At 50.4% G+C, this 13,953-nt stretch overlaps 1 protein-coding gene across 3 annotated transcripts in view; it reads right to left on the bottom strand.

The window, feature by feature from the left end:
- The window catches only part of Adcy5 (adenylate cyclase 5), a 146,785-nt gene that overhangs the window by 27,166 nt on the left and 105,666 nt on the right, over positions 1-13,953 (bottom strand). For all 3 annotated transcript variants that reach the window (XM_005338885.3, XM_021735636.2, XM_078044107.1), the window contains exons 8-12: positions 12,768-12,908; positions 8,251-8,273; positions 7,053-7,197; positions 5,726-5,823; positions 2,537-2,624 (exon numbers count right to left, since the gene is read on the bottom strand). In XM_005338885.3, coding sequence (XP_005338942.2) covers positions 2,537-2,624; positions 5,726-5,823; positions 7,053-7,197; positions 8,251-8,273; positions 12,768-12,908 — 495 coding nt within the window. The remainder of the gene's footprint in view (positions 1-2,536; positions 2,625-5,725; positions 5,824-7,052; positions 7,198-8,250; positions 8,274-12,767; positions 12,909-13,953) is intronic.

Below are 13,953 nucleotides of genomic sequence, written 5' to 3'. Positions count from 1 at the left end.
TAATAATCTGGTGTGTACAAGTGGAAAGGGAGAATGGCCCCTTTCATGTCTTCATGTACAAACAGTTTAGCTCCTAACAAGAGGGAAAGAAGAAGAATGAAGTGGAAAAGCAGTTCACGAAGCAAACAACGTTTTGGGTCGGGTTCTGCTTTCGAGGAAGTGGACAAATGCTGAGAAGACTGCTATCAGGGGCTAGCGGCAAGGACGTGAGGGTGGGGCTAGTGTCTATTTGACGTGTCAACTGCTAGCCTGGAGACCGGATAACCAGGGAGCACTTTCCAAATACTTCCTTATTGCAGCCCTCCAGCTATAAGAATGACGAGGCAGCTCCCTAGAAATAGGTGTGTGGGGGACAGTGTTTCTGTGGACGGGCAGGAGAGAGGTGAACTGGAGGCCTCCTTAGAACAGTCAGAAAATTCACTGGGCCCAACAAAGGAACTGAGAACAAGCTTACTGAATTAACTGGGCATTGGGAACAAAATAGGGACCTTCACAGTATAAAAGGAAGCAGGGATGATTTCCATAAACCATCTCGAACAGTGGGAGAAAGAATTCACTAGACCAAAGTACTAACTTCAAAAGGGCCGGAGCAGTCAGCGTCAGGCAGGGAAAGGACCTCCTCCCTTCTCACACCAGAGTCAAGTGCAAATCAGGGAACACACAGGGAATGGGATCAGGGTAGACTCAGGTTTTCCAAGATCACCAAAGAGGAAAGAGATCAAATTTAGGTTCTAATTAAAAATTGATGGGCTACATATAGATTTGATTCTGATTAGAATAGGCCAAGAATCTTAAACAAACAAATGACTTTGTTTCAGTTCATAACTTCATTTTAAAAAGAAATATTCCTTTCAGGATTCTGGGAACAAAAACTTTTAAGATGCTACTTTAGCTATGGTATGCTTTTTTTTTTTTAAGGTTACTGTGACTTTTTTTATTGTGGTAAAAATTGCCAGTTTAGCCTCAGTGGCATTGGTTACAGTTACAATACTGTGCAAACATCATTGTCTATTTCAAAAACCTTTTATCACTTCTAGTAGAAATTCTACACCCATTAAGCAATAAGTTCCCATTCTCTCTTCTGCTGGCTGCTGGTCACCTCTAATCTACTTGCTGTGTCTGTGAATTTATCTATTCTAGGTATGTCAGATTAGTGGAATCATACAACATGTGACCTTGTGCTCAGGGTAATGTTCTCAAGGTCATCTCTGTTGTAGCATGTAACAGCTCGTCATTCCTTTTTGTGGTTACAGGCCCCACATTATCTGTCCATTCACCTGCTGATGGACACTTGGGGTGCTTTTGCCTTTTGTGACTATAAGGTATTCTTTTATAGGCATGGGATGAAGAAAGTAGAACTGTCCCCTGGAGAGAAAGCAGGCTGGGGGGACTTGACGACAGCAAGAGGTGACTGAGCACAGGGCGGGGGAGACTGTAGCACTGAGGACAGAGAGGCGGAGGGTCACCCCTGTGACACAGCCAGCCACTTGCCAGGCTTCTCTCACAGACGTGCTGACTGACCCTGGCTGCCCTGCCCCTCTCTGGGCATCCACCTCCATACCTGCTGGAGGGAAGTCTCCCAGGGTCCCCTCCAGTTCTGAACCATCAGTCCACCACAGCCTTGACCTTGAGGTGGCTAGGCAACTAGCAGACTAATGAAGGACCCTGTTTGGAGGGTGGAGAGAGAAAGGGGACTTTGGAGGTGACAATGATCCAGTTCCTCCAGAACATGGAGCTCACTGCAGAGTGTGCAAAGTGAAGGCAGGGCTTACTCCTGGCTAGTGTCAGGGCGAGTGAGTGTCATGTCAGGGTGGAGCAGAGGCCTGGCAGGCCCTGGGGAGGGCGCGTCTCTGCTGTTAGAGAACTTCTTGGCCTCCTGGTAAAGAATCAAGGGGAAGGCTGCGTGGGCTGGTAGACAAGAACCTGAATGATTCTAGCACAGACCACAGTGACCTGGGGTCAAGTCCCACTGAAGGACACAGCCTGGAGAGGGTATGTGACATGCCCCAAAGAAATAATTATGGAAGAAGGGAGCCAGGTTCCAGGTCCTGAACTCACGTTGCTGACTGAGCTAGCCATGTGAGCTGTTTGGAACTCTGAGCCTTTCTACAGCCACGCACTGATCTGCATGATGGACCCCAATCCCTCATCTCTGAGATCCTCCCACGGCAAACCTGAGTACCCAGCAACGGAAGGTGGTGTCACAGGTGTATCCAGGAAGGTCTCTTCTAGCGAGTGCTTACTGACCACTGCCCTGTGCCAGGCTTTGTGTGAGGTGTCCTCCCTCCCATCACCCCATTTGATCCCAAGAAGTGGCCATGACAGCATTTTCTTGTTGTGAAGATTCACGAGGGCTGAGCCTGCCAATAAGAATGAGGCTCACCTCCAGCCTAGCTTGCCACCAATGCCAATCTGAAGTGGTGGTCAGCACTATACTGTCCCTCCCCCATGCCAAGCACATGACTTGGCCATAGCCCCTGGCAGTGGCTGGGAGGAGAGAGAAGAAGGTGTTGGCCCAGGAGTCGGCTGGACTCACCTTCACGCAGGAGTAGATCACAGACACAAATACCACCAAGGTCAGCAGCAGGAAACAGGTCAGGTAGAAACTCAGCATGAACACGGAGCTGGGGAAGAAAGGGGGGAGGGGGAAGCCACATCCAGGTGCTGGGCCTGAGCCTCCCTGAGGCCTGCCTGGCACACAGGCCACAAGTCCCCAGGGCCTGTCCGCACAGCTCTGGGGCCCGAGGCTCTGAAAGCCGAGAGAGAACCTGAAGTTGCTTCATTTCCCCTAAGCCCCCTGCTCTTCCCTCCCACTCCTGAGAAGTGCTCTGGCCTGTGACAGTGTGGCCTCTTCCCTTCTGTCCCCCCCATGTCCCCTTCCTGAGGGCAGGGGGACAGCAGCCCTTTGGGAGCTGGATGGAAAGCCAGGTGCTACCTGACCAATACTGTATTCCTAGCTGTTCACACAGTGCCCCACTTAGCTTGGGAGAACCACTTTAAAAATCACCTGGTCCTTCCCTCCACATCATCACTGGTGGCTTGATAAATAACCTCAAGGACTGAGAGTGGATTTGACAAATGGCCTTTGTTTATATAAATGCATGTATCAGCAGCCCAGCCAGCCACTCTGAGCAATAAGGCTGATACATATATTCAAAATGACAGTCCCTAAGCCCTGTCCCTTACCCAATGCCCACTGCCAGGCCCCCCCTACACATCCTGCTCAGTTTCTGCCTCTGCCCCCACCATTCCCAGCCAGCTCAATAAGAAGAGTACACAAGTGTCCCTGTCCCTCATTTCCCAGGCAAATCACAGGCCCCCATCGGTGGAAATCCTCAGACAAATGAGCTGCAAAACACTTTCCTTCCATTGTCTCCTGGGACAGGGGCTGGCCAGGGACAGCACACACTGCTGTGCCACCAGGAGCCCTTCAAGGGAGGAGAGTGACCTGGAGGTGGGTTATAGGCAGCAAGGCCCAGGGAGGACTCAGACAGCACCCTGTCCACACGAGTATCATTTAGTGGACCTCAACAAATGGAACAGGGAGAAGAAAAAAAATCTTTAAAGTGGCTTTTAAGGTTTCCCTATAGAGGGATGGCTAGAGAAACCTCTGTCAATGCCTTAGCCACTTAGAGCTATGGCCAGAGGAGGGAACGAAGCCACTGCAGACAGAGCAGGAGCTGGGGTGGTCCAGCCCCCAGGCCACGCTGCAGAGAAAGGAAAATGGCAAAGAGGCAGGATTATGCACTCAGCTAAGGGACAGAAGGCCTCACCTGCTTGTTGATATCTGTGGCTCCATTTCAATACAGAAAAATGGAGTTCTATGCCAATATGGACCCACAATTCCAGCAGCCCTGCACAGCCTTGGTGCCCGCGGAGTGTTTAGCTGCACAACCAGGTGGAGCCCACACCAGCATCTGGTTGTTACCTGGGGTGCCCTGATAGAGTCATAGTAGATACAAATGCATGGGGCACCTTTTCAACAATAAATGTCATAAAAGTAAAAAGGTGTTAAAAAAAGGCATGTGGACATCATGTGCCTCCTGACACCATGCACTGAGTGACAGGACACATGGTCACTCCCTGGGAGTCTCATCAAAACACACAGCCCCAATTTGATCATGAGAGCATCACACACACCCAAACTGCATCATTCTAACTGTCCAGGACTCATCAACAGTGCCACGGTCATGCAAGACAGGCAAAGGCTGAACTATCAGATTGGAAGTGACGAAGGAGATAAGCTGACTAAATGCAGGGTGGGATCCCAACCTGGCGGCTGGAACAGGAAGAGGGCCCTGGGGGGATGAACAAGATGAGAATATGCTCTGTGGGTTAGTGAACAGCATCATTCCTGCATGCATTTCTTGTTTTTGATCACTGTGCTGTGGCTCTGGAAGTTGTCAACAGTAGGGGAAACTGGTAAGAGACAGACACACAGAGGCTCTGCACTACTTCTGCAACTTCTCAGAAGACTACGATTATTTCAAAATGAAAAATAGAATGTGTTGGGTGGAGGGACTCTTTAGGTGAAGCAAGTCTTACAAGATATAGCCACTTGCAACCAGGGGATTTTGAGTAGATCCCTATTGGAAAAAAAAAATAAGAGTAGAAGACTCTTTGGGGTCCAATTTTGAAAACTGGAACATGGACTGAGTACAGGGTTAGTAGAGAATTGATGTTGACTTTAAGGAAGAAAATGTCCTTTAAATGGAGGTCACTGAGGATTTTAGGGGCAAAATGTTCATAAATTTACTTTAGATAATCAGGAAAAGCCAGGCATAGTGGTGCACATAGTAATCCCAGTGGCTCAGGAGGATGAGGCAGGAGGTTGCAAGTTCAAGGACAGCCTCAGCAAATTATTGAGACCCTAAGCAACTTCGTGAGACACTATCTCAAAAGAAAAAATAGAAAAGGGCTGGGGATGTAGTTTAGTGGTAAAGCACCCCTGGGTTCAATGCCCAGTACCCCCCTCTCCAAAAAAAAAAACAGGAAAAAAATTTGAAACAAATATTGCAAAATATTAACAAAGCTAGGGGATAAGTGTTGATTATATTACTTTTTGTATGTTTGAATGATTTTACACACATAAGATGCAAAAACATGTATACATACACATATATACCCATGAACATATGTATATATACACATGCACACACATGCATACACATTTCTCTCCTAGGCATGACTCTATATGACAATCTACTAAACTTTATTTCTGAAAGCCCACTACCTGCTTCAAAGTGGTTCCTGCAGAAGCCACAGGCTCTCACAGTGATACAAATAGTCCTCAGAAAAGTTCAACAGTGCCTCTTTGTGACAAAACTTCAGAACCTGAATTATTCCACTCTTTGAAATACCTATAGTAGTAAGAAACCTTTGTCTTTTGAAGATGTATTGTTTCTTTTCCAAGATCCAAAGTTCACACAGGAGGCAGCCTGGCAGATACTTTGGGTGATTCAACTGATAGCAGAGGTATGTGCTAAGTGGCATGAGATGATAAGTGGTGGACAGGAGTCTCTCCTGCAGCTGAGCAGTGCCCAGTGAGAAGTCTTCCACCCAGGTGAGAGCACTCACCCTGGATTCCTCGTCCACCAAGGACAGGTGGAGCAACCTCTCCTGCTCAAGGAGGTTCAGCCCAGCCTCCCTATTCTCTTCTTCTAAATGACCAGCTCTCCCACCCTGCAGCCAGAGGAGGGAGCGCAGGAGGGATGGGGATACTTACTGGGGCACAATGGCAATCTGGACAAAGCAGATGAAGAGGAAGACGAGCGAGGCACAGGCAACATAGGCACCAAATCGATCATCTACCTGCTTGGAGTACTGAGAAGAGACACATAGGGTGAGAGGTGGAGGATGTCCCACCCCAGCCAGGTCAATCCCAGAGAGCCTAGGATCTGAGACCCTGAGCCAGACACAGATCACAAGAAACCAGTGCAAATCCCTGCAAGATGGTGCCCGAAAGAGGGCAGTTGGGAGGGACTTGGGATTGGATCAAACAGAATCTTTATGCAGGCTGAGTCACTGTCATTAGTTCATCATGATCACAACTGTCAATTCCTGGGCATCATCTGCATCACCATCGGTCATGCTCACAACAGCCCCAGACACAGGCACAGGACTGCTGTTATTCCTACTTCTAAGGTGAGCATGCTGGGAGAGCTTCCATGACTTGCCCAAGGCCACTCTGAGCTCCCAATTCCCTGCTGTAGCTTCCTCCATGACACCACCCAGTTGCACTCATGGAGGTCATTGCTGCACGGTCACCTGGAGCAGGCAATGCATAAGTCAGGTCCGCTTACTTCCCTTTGTTGTAAAGTGTTTCTCTGCTAACCAGCTTCCCTCATTTAATGCTGATGAGAGTTCACCCAAGCCCGTGTGAACTGAACCCTGGGAGACCCTGCAATATGGTGCAAAGAGACCTGCCTGGCCTGGGGTCCAGCCGTGGCTCTGGAACTACTTCACTGGGTGACTTTTGCATTCAGAGCCCAAGGAGATGGGGCACAGGGATCTTGACTGCCCCTTCCAACTTTCAGGCCTGGAGGCTCCAGTGTGCCTCAAGCTGTGTGGCCAAATGTCAGCAGCAATCGCAATACCAACAGCAACCAATGCTTAGTGAACAGCCTCGAGGCGGCAGTTATTATTTTCTGTGTTTTACACAAAGAGAACTCATTTATTCCTCACTGTAATATCTGTTTCAAGATAAGGAAGCCAAGATGCAGTAAGATTAAGGTTTATTCCTTCTAGGGCTGGGGCTGACAGTGCTCAGCGGTAGAGCGCTCGCCTAGCACGTGCGAGGCCCTGGGTTCCATCCTCAGCACCACATAAAAATAACTAAATCAAGGTATTATGTCCAACTACAACTAAAAAATAAATATTAAAAAAAAGATTTATTCCTTCTAACCAAGGAAGTCTCTCTAGAACTCCCTGGATAGCACAGTATCACATATGAGGAAACTGAGGGGACAAGAAGCTGCTCCTTCCTTGGTGTTGGAAGGAAGTGTCCTATTGCCTCCCTGGTCCTGGCTCTGCACCCCACCCAGGTGCCATACCTTCTTCTCTAAATCAGGCTCCCTGAAGGTCAAGAGGAACTTCCGGACGTGCTCAGATCGCAGCCTGTCGATGCTCCTGGCGTCAATGGCTCGTCCCAGAAACTCATCCACTTCATCCTCAGGGTTTGCACTTTCCTGGGCATTCCTGGGGAGCAGGAGGCACAGACCCACACCCAATGACCATCAGGGGCACCCTTAGAGGGCTGGCTCTGAAGTCCCTCTGGAATAACCAGAAAGACCTGGCAGTGGCCATGGTCAGTCTTGACCCAGGGCCTGAGGCCAGGTGAGCCCTTACTCTTTGCAAATGCACACACAGGAGAGCTGCCTGCCCCTCAGGCCTGCTGCTGGAGGGCCTCGCTGGCGAGATAACTCAGTATGTGATAATACTGGGAATTATTACAGAAGATTTTGTTGTTTTCCCTGAAGACAACACCCTCTGCTCTTTATCCTCCACCTGTCTCCCCATCCTGAAACAAAGGCTGAGATGGGGAGGTGGGACTCCTGTCACAGTGACTGTGGTCTGCCTGGTCCCTTTATCTGGACTCAGGGCCCTCTTGTGAAGCAGGCTTCATGGTCTTTGAGTGCTGAGTTTCTCGGGGCTGGGGTTGTAGCTCAGTGGTAGGGCACTTGCCTAGCAAGAGCAAGGCCCTGGGTTTGATCTTCAGCACCACATAAAAATAAATAAATAAAAGAAAGGTATTGTGTCCAATTACAACTAAATAATAAATATTAAAAAAAAAACCCAACTATTTCTCAGAGTGAAGTCTGGTCCTTGAGCGGAACCTCTGACAGTCCTGAGAACCAGGAATTAGAGGAGCGCAAGGAAGGCGTTCCCTCAGGATGCTGGGTGTGGTCGGAGCCTGCTGAGCATGTGCACACACGCATGTACCTGTGTGTCTATACACGCATATATGCACTTGTGTGTGTGTGCATGTGTGCGTGTGTGTGCACACATGTGCAGTGGAAATGAAACAGGCTGCACTGAGGCCCAGCCCTCTGCCAGGTGGGCTGGTCCCTGGGCTGGCCTGACCTGTGTGGGGCCACTACTGACCACCTGTTTGTTACGGCAGGCTCCTTTCACTCTCAGCTGACTGCTGTGGAATCATGTTCCATGAGTGTGGGGAACCGGATGGGAAGGCAGATTTGGAGCTATTTCCCAGATGGTGGTGTCAGGAATAAAGAAAGGCTTATTACTCACTTGTCCTTTGGGTCTTCAAAGCCCTAAAAGAGGAGAGAGAAAGAGAGGAGAGAGAGAGAAGTGTGAGAACAGAGAGCACTGAGGACATGCAGGGAGTGAGCTGGGCCTGTGAGGAGGTGGCCAGTTCCTGCTCACTGCAGTTTCTCAAAGCACTGGACACAGAAGTCTGCCCCTTCCCTCCCTCCCTCCCTCTGATTGGTGACAGTGAGGTTCTTCTGAGGCATGGGTCCATGCTAGATGCTGGGGACACTGATGCCATTCCTTCCACTGCAAAGTCCCTGTGTCTAAGCTCTTCCTGACCCCCACCCGCCGTGGACTCCTCCCCTTATCCCCAAGCCTCCACACCCTCCCCCCCACACCCCTCCTCACATATGTAAGGCACAAAGAACACACAAAAACCATGGGAATTCACAGGTTCTTCACTTAAAAATTTCAACTCCAGATACCTGCAAAAAATTTGTTTTGGTATCTGAGAACCAATGTATTTCTGCCAGACTGGACTTTGGGGGCACTCTGGAGGTAAGGAACACCTGCATGGGTTTGGCTGCTGTTTTGTGTTTCTGCACGGGGCCAGGGGTGGGGAATGGGCACTGGCCTTTGCTGATCATCAAACTCAAAGCCCTATTTAGCCTTTGCCAGGGTCTAACCAGCTGTGATAGAATGGAGGGTCCCTACAGTGGGAAGGGGCAGAATCCAGAAGGCAGTGGAGGTGACAAACAGCCCCTAAGACTTGAAGTTCCAGATAAGGCTTGGGCTTCCAGGACAAAGACAGGGAATGGCCCCTTGTCTCTGTGGCCCAGTGTGGAGCACTACTGTACAAAAAGGGAGTTCAGCAAATGTTGGATGAACCAAAAATCCAAACGGATCTTGCTTCATCCCATCAAGGATATGGTTTAGAGATACAAGAAGAGGGGCTGGGCTGGGGTTGTGGCTCAGAAGTAGAGCCACATGCATGAGGCACTGGGGTCGATCCTCAGCACTACATAAAAATAAAATAAAGATATTATTAAAAAAAAAGAAAGAAAGAAGAGGGGCTGTTCTCCATGAACTTTCAGGTGCTGAAACAGACATGGCGTCCATGCAGCTTCAAGGTGCTGTGCCTTCTATTCTATCCTCAGCTAACCACTCCCTGAGCCTCAGCAGGTCCACCTGGGGTGGGGGGCACATTCAAGGACCAACAATTTCCAGTGCTCTGAGCTGCTCCTAGCTCAACCCAGAAGGGCCTGTCAGTTGTCTCCCAGGGCTCTGTCTCTTTGCTACAAGACCTGTCCTACTTTGCTATCACTCAAATGGGTGCTCTGACTGAGGACAAACCTATCCCTGAAGTGCCCAGGACCCCTTGGAACACAGCATGACCAGCAGAGAGGAGAGCACCCTACAGATTACTGCCATGAGATGCTAATGCTCTAGCATCCTTCCATAGATTGGCAACAAATTTATTAAGCAACCAAGAACAATCGAGCTCTATTATACATACGCCCATCTCTACAGATCAAAAACATCCTAAAGTGCTTTTAATTTAATTTTCTATTGTTTAATTTGTTCTAATTAGCTATACTGAAGTGTTTTGAATAAACATGTTTCTGACTTTCTCCAATGTCCCTTAGGTCATCTGCTAAGGCAGATGTTGGGCACCCACTTTTCCCTACGGGCAGAGGTGGGAGCCAGGTGCACACTCGGTGCTGTGTTGGTCTGGACAGCTTAGCATCTGGTTGAGTGGTGCACTAATTACAGGGCAGAAATTCTTTTGGTCCATAAACCACAGCAGTGAGGTTACTGAAAACAGACCTGGGCTCAGTGGTAGAACACTTGTCTAGTGTTGGGTTCAATTCCCAACATCACAGAAAAACAAAAATCAAAACACAGTCCACCAGACTGGGTGCAAATCCACCTCCCCCACCCAGCTCATTGGAGCTAGGATATGAGTCACTTCACCTCTTCCAGCCTGCTGGTCCCACCGGGAGCACAGAGCTTTCCTGGGGTTGGTTACATAAGCTCAGTCTCTTTTTAATAAATAATCTTAAGAGGATGTTACAACAGGCGTGCCTGAGCAGAGACCTGCACAGCTCCTCCTGGAATTCAAAAGCCAAGAAAAATTGGATAAAGATTTCAAAAAACCTCTGGGTGTGGTGGCACACACCTATAATCCCAGCAGCTTGGGAAGTTGAGGTAGAAGGATCATGAGTTCAAAGCCAGCCTCAGCAACTTAACAAGGCCCTAAGCAACTCAGCAAGACCCTCTCTCTAAATAAAATATATAAAGGGCTGGAGAGGTGGCTCACTGGTTGAGTGCCCCTGAGTTCAATCCCTGGTACTCCTTCCCCCTCACCCGACCAAAAAAAAAAAAAGGATTAAAAAAAAAAACCAACCTGCCAATCCCAAATTAGAACTTTTTAACTGCTCTGTTACAGTTTCATGGAATCCCCACCCCTCTACCTTCAGTGGGCTATTTCTTTTAAAAAACTCCCCTGTGCGTTGGAATTCAGGGCAAAAGCTCTTCTTTTACGTGTCTTTCTCAAAAGATTTCTGTCAAGTTTAACTCCAAAAGTGCACGGCTTGCTCAGCTGCTGCAGGAACTGCCTCTGTCCCCAGCTTAGAGATTCCCATTGGACAGACTGAGATGGGGCCAGGCAGGGATGGATAATCAAGGGACACTGTGCCCAGCCAGACAGCAGGGAGGCCAGGCCTCCCCTCTTTCCTTTCTTGGGTGAAGCAGTTCCCACTGGGAGGAGCCTTCCCCTCTCTCCAGAATCCCTTCCCCAGTTACAGCCCTTCCTGTTAATCCTTCCAAGGCTCCTTATCCTAACAATGATGAATCTGTCTGCCAAACAGGTGCTGATAGTCCAAACAGCCTCTTTTAGGACTGAAATGACTAAAGATGCAGCTTATACCAAGTGTCACTAAAAAATAACTTCCCTAGGATTTTAAACAGAGAACCTGATTTACCACCAGGCCCCTTTCCTCCTCGCTGGCTGCTCCCTGCTTCCTCTCCACCTCTCTGCCTCCCCTTCCTCGCCCTCTCTCCTCCCCACTCTTCACCTCCAATGTTCCTCCATCTCACCCCTACCTCCCTTCCTGACCAGCCCAGTCATGTGGGTACAGTCATGTGGGTACAGTCTGCAAAGAGCTGCCACCTGCTCTTTGCTTTGTGGAGGGCCGCTGGGGCAAGGGAGAGTGGTGGCCAGAGCCTGTGGTATTGACCAGGTCTGCGGATGTCCAGGTTCAAAGCCCCGGGGGAAACCAAGCCTCTCCCATATGCTCCCTGGTCACACCAGTGTCCCTCAACCAGCTTATCTACCTACAGAATGTTAGGCGGAGGTCTGACCAATCATTTCCCTCCTGCACACTTCCTTGAAACCTGTGTCATCTGCTACTGTTGGCTAGAAAGGAGGGGTGACTGGGCTAGCAGCCCACTCCAGCTTATTCACACATTAACCGCCCCCCCCAGCCCTCCCCATCAGAGTGGCTTCCACCTGGCCAAGAGGTGCCTTTGAACTGAGCAGGGGCCTGAGAGGTGGTGGCCACACTCTCGGCACAAAGAAAGGCTACGGCTCTAACCTGGCTTCCTGTCGTTCTCCTTCCTCTCCTTCCGACTCCTAATTCTATCTTCCTGTCATTTCTGCCAGAGCCCAGCAGTGTCCTGAATTAGCCTGTCCCTGGTTTACCCAGTGATAGCTGGAGTGTCTGTGCCCTGAGGCAGGCAGGGTGCCTGAGGTGGAGATGTCAGTCCTATGTACCCAGCTGGAAGGATGGGGTCAGAGGGAAAGGGGGTGTTTCTCAGCACAGAGGGCAAAGGGACCATCACCCAACCCTTGCCAGAAAGCCTTGGGATGGTTTCTGAGCAACTGACTCAAAAGATGTGACTTGAAGCTGGGCGAGGTGGCGCACGCCTTAATCCCAGCGGCTCGAGAGGCTGAGAAAGGAGGATGGTGATTTAAAGCCATCCTCAGCAAAATGTGAGGTGCTAAGCAACTGAATGACACCCTGTCTCTAAATTAAAAAATACAAATAGAGCTGGGATGTGGCTTAGTGGTCGAGTGGCCCTCAGTTCAATATCTGGTATAAAAAAAAAAAAAAAGATGTGACTTCAATTGCCTGGGAAATGCAGTAGGTGCTAGAAGGGAATCTGGAAGCCCAGTGTCCACCCAGCTCCCCAGGGGCCTCACCAAACAGTGCCAAGACCCAGCCAGAGGCCCTGACAAGATCATGAGTCTGGCTGGAAGGGCATACTCCCAGCCTACACCAGCGGTTTCTGCCAGGAGAGAGGAAGGGGCACTGAAGCTCTGTTCCCATGCCATATTCAGCATGCCACAAGATGTTAGGTCTCGTGGGGAGTGCCCAGGCCAGAGTTAGGTGTGCCAGCTCCTTGTCCAAAGTTGGGGTGAGTCCACTTACATTTCCTTCTATGGCTCCCCGGACTCCCCCAGGCAACCAGAGGGTCTTGGGCCAGTTCTCACACTCCTAGAAAACCCTGGCCCTGGCCCATGTCACCTGCACACCCTTCTGCCAGCTACTCACCATCCGCTTCATCTCCTTGGACACCTGGTTGCCGCCCAGGTGGTTGTAGAACGGGCGTTCAGCCCCCCAGTGTGGTGGGTTGTGCCCGATGGAATTGGTTCTCTGGCGGTTCATCTTGGCAATCATGGCCTTCTCTTCTTTCTAGAGAGCAACACAGATACATCAGCCTGTGGGCAAGGCCACAGGAACGCAGTACCTGGCCAGGCAGGGGCTGAGGCTGCCGCACCTGCCTCTCTGAACAACCCTGGAGCCCAGAGGTCTGTCAAGATCCCAGAGCCTCCACACTCCCAACACCTGGCTGGCCCCAGGGGAGAGTGGCAGAAGGTGATGAGCCCTGGTCTTGTGAGAAAGCAAACGGCAAGGAGTTCTCCCTGCAGGTCTGGTCACAAGATTCTACCCTGGTGCCTCTCAAAATCAAATGCCATATCCTTCCCATTGGGTTGCCTAAGCTCCCCAAGGCTTGAACCACTGCTGGCTGCCTGTGCTCCTCCCCACTGCCTCTGAGGCACTCAGAGGGTGGGTGAGGTGGGGAAGGGGCTGAGCCTCACCTCTGGTCTCCCAGGCAGCCAGGCTGGCACAAGTCTGGGCCTCCCACCCTGCAAGCTACAGAATCATAGCAGACTCTGCTATTGGGATGCATGGGCCAGCACAGGGCAGGGCTCTCAGCCTACTGCCTCAGGACTGGGCAGAGCTGGTGCTAAAGGTGCCCAGAGGCTGATGGAGGGAGAGGGGACCTGGGACTCCAGTCTCCACTCAGCTTCTCCCAAATAGGCACGTTCTAGCAGAGAGGGCCGTAAGTAGGACAGGCCACTGCTGCCCAGAAGGCTGCTTCCACAGAGGTCTGGGTCACTGAAATGAGGAGATTCAAGGGCTGACACAATTGTACAAAGACACAAAAGGAGACGGGGCTGGTACTTATGGGCCCACACTCTCCCAGCGTCTGTCTGTTCACCCGTCTATCCTTCCAATTGGGTTCTAGGGGTGGAGGACTGGGGATGCCCGAGGCACCCCCCCCTTCAACTCCCTCCTTCCTTAGAGGTGGTGCTGGGGAGCACTCAGCCTGCCTCAGCTGACTCTGCTGGGATGGGGGCTGTCCCTCTCTCTCTGTTACTCTGTCCCAAAAAACAGTCTCTTCTGGACCATTTGTCAACTGGAGGAACCAAGGCCCAGGGAACTCAGGGTGGGA

The sequence above is a fragment of the Ictidomys tridecemlineatus genome, chromosome 3 (assembly GCF_052094955.1).
Source record: "Ictidomys tridecemlineatus isolate mIctTri1 chromosome 3, mIctTri1.hap1, whole genome shotgun sequence".
NCBI classification, from domain to species: Eukaryota; Metazoa; Chordata; class Mammalia; order Rodentia; family Sciuridae; genus Ictidomys; species Ictidomys tridecemlineatus.
Note: the sequence above shows the minus strand (reverse complement) of the source record. Positions and strands in the feature narration are given on the sequence as shown.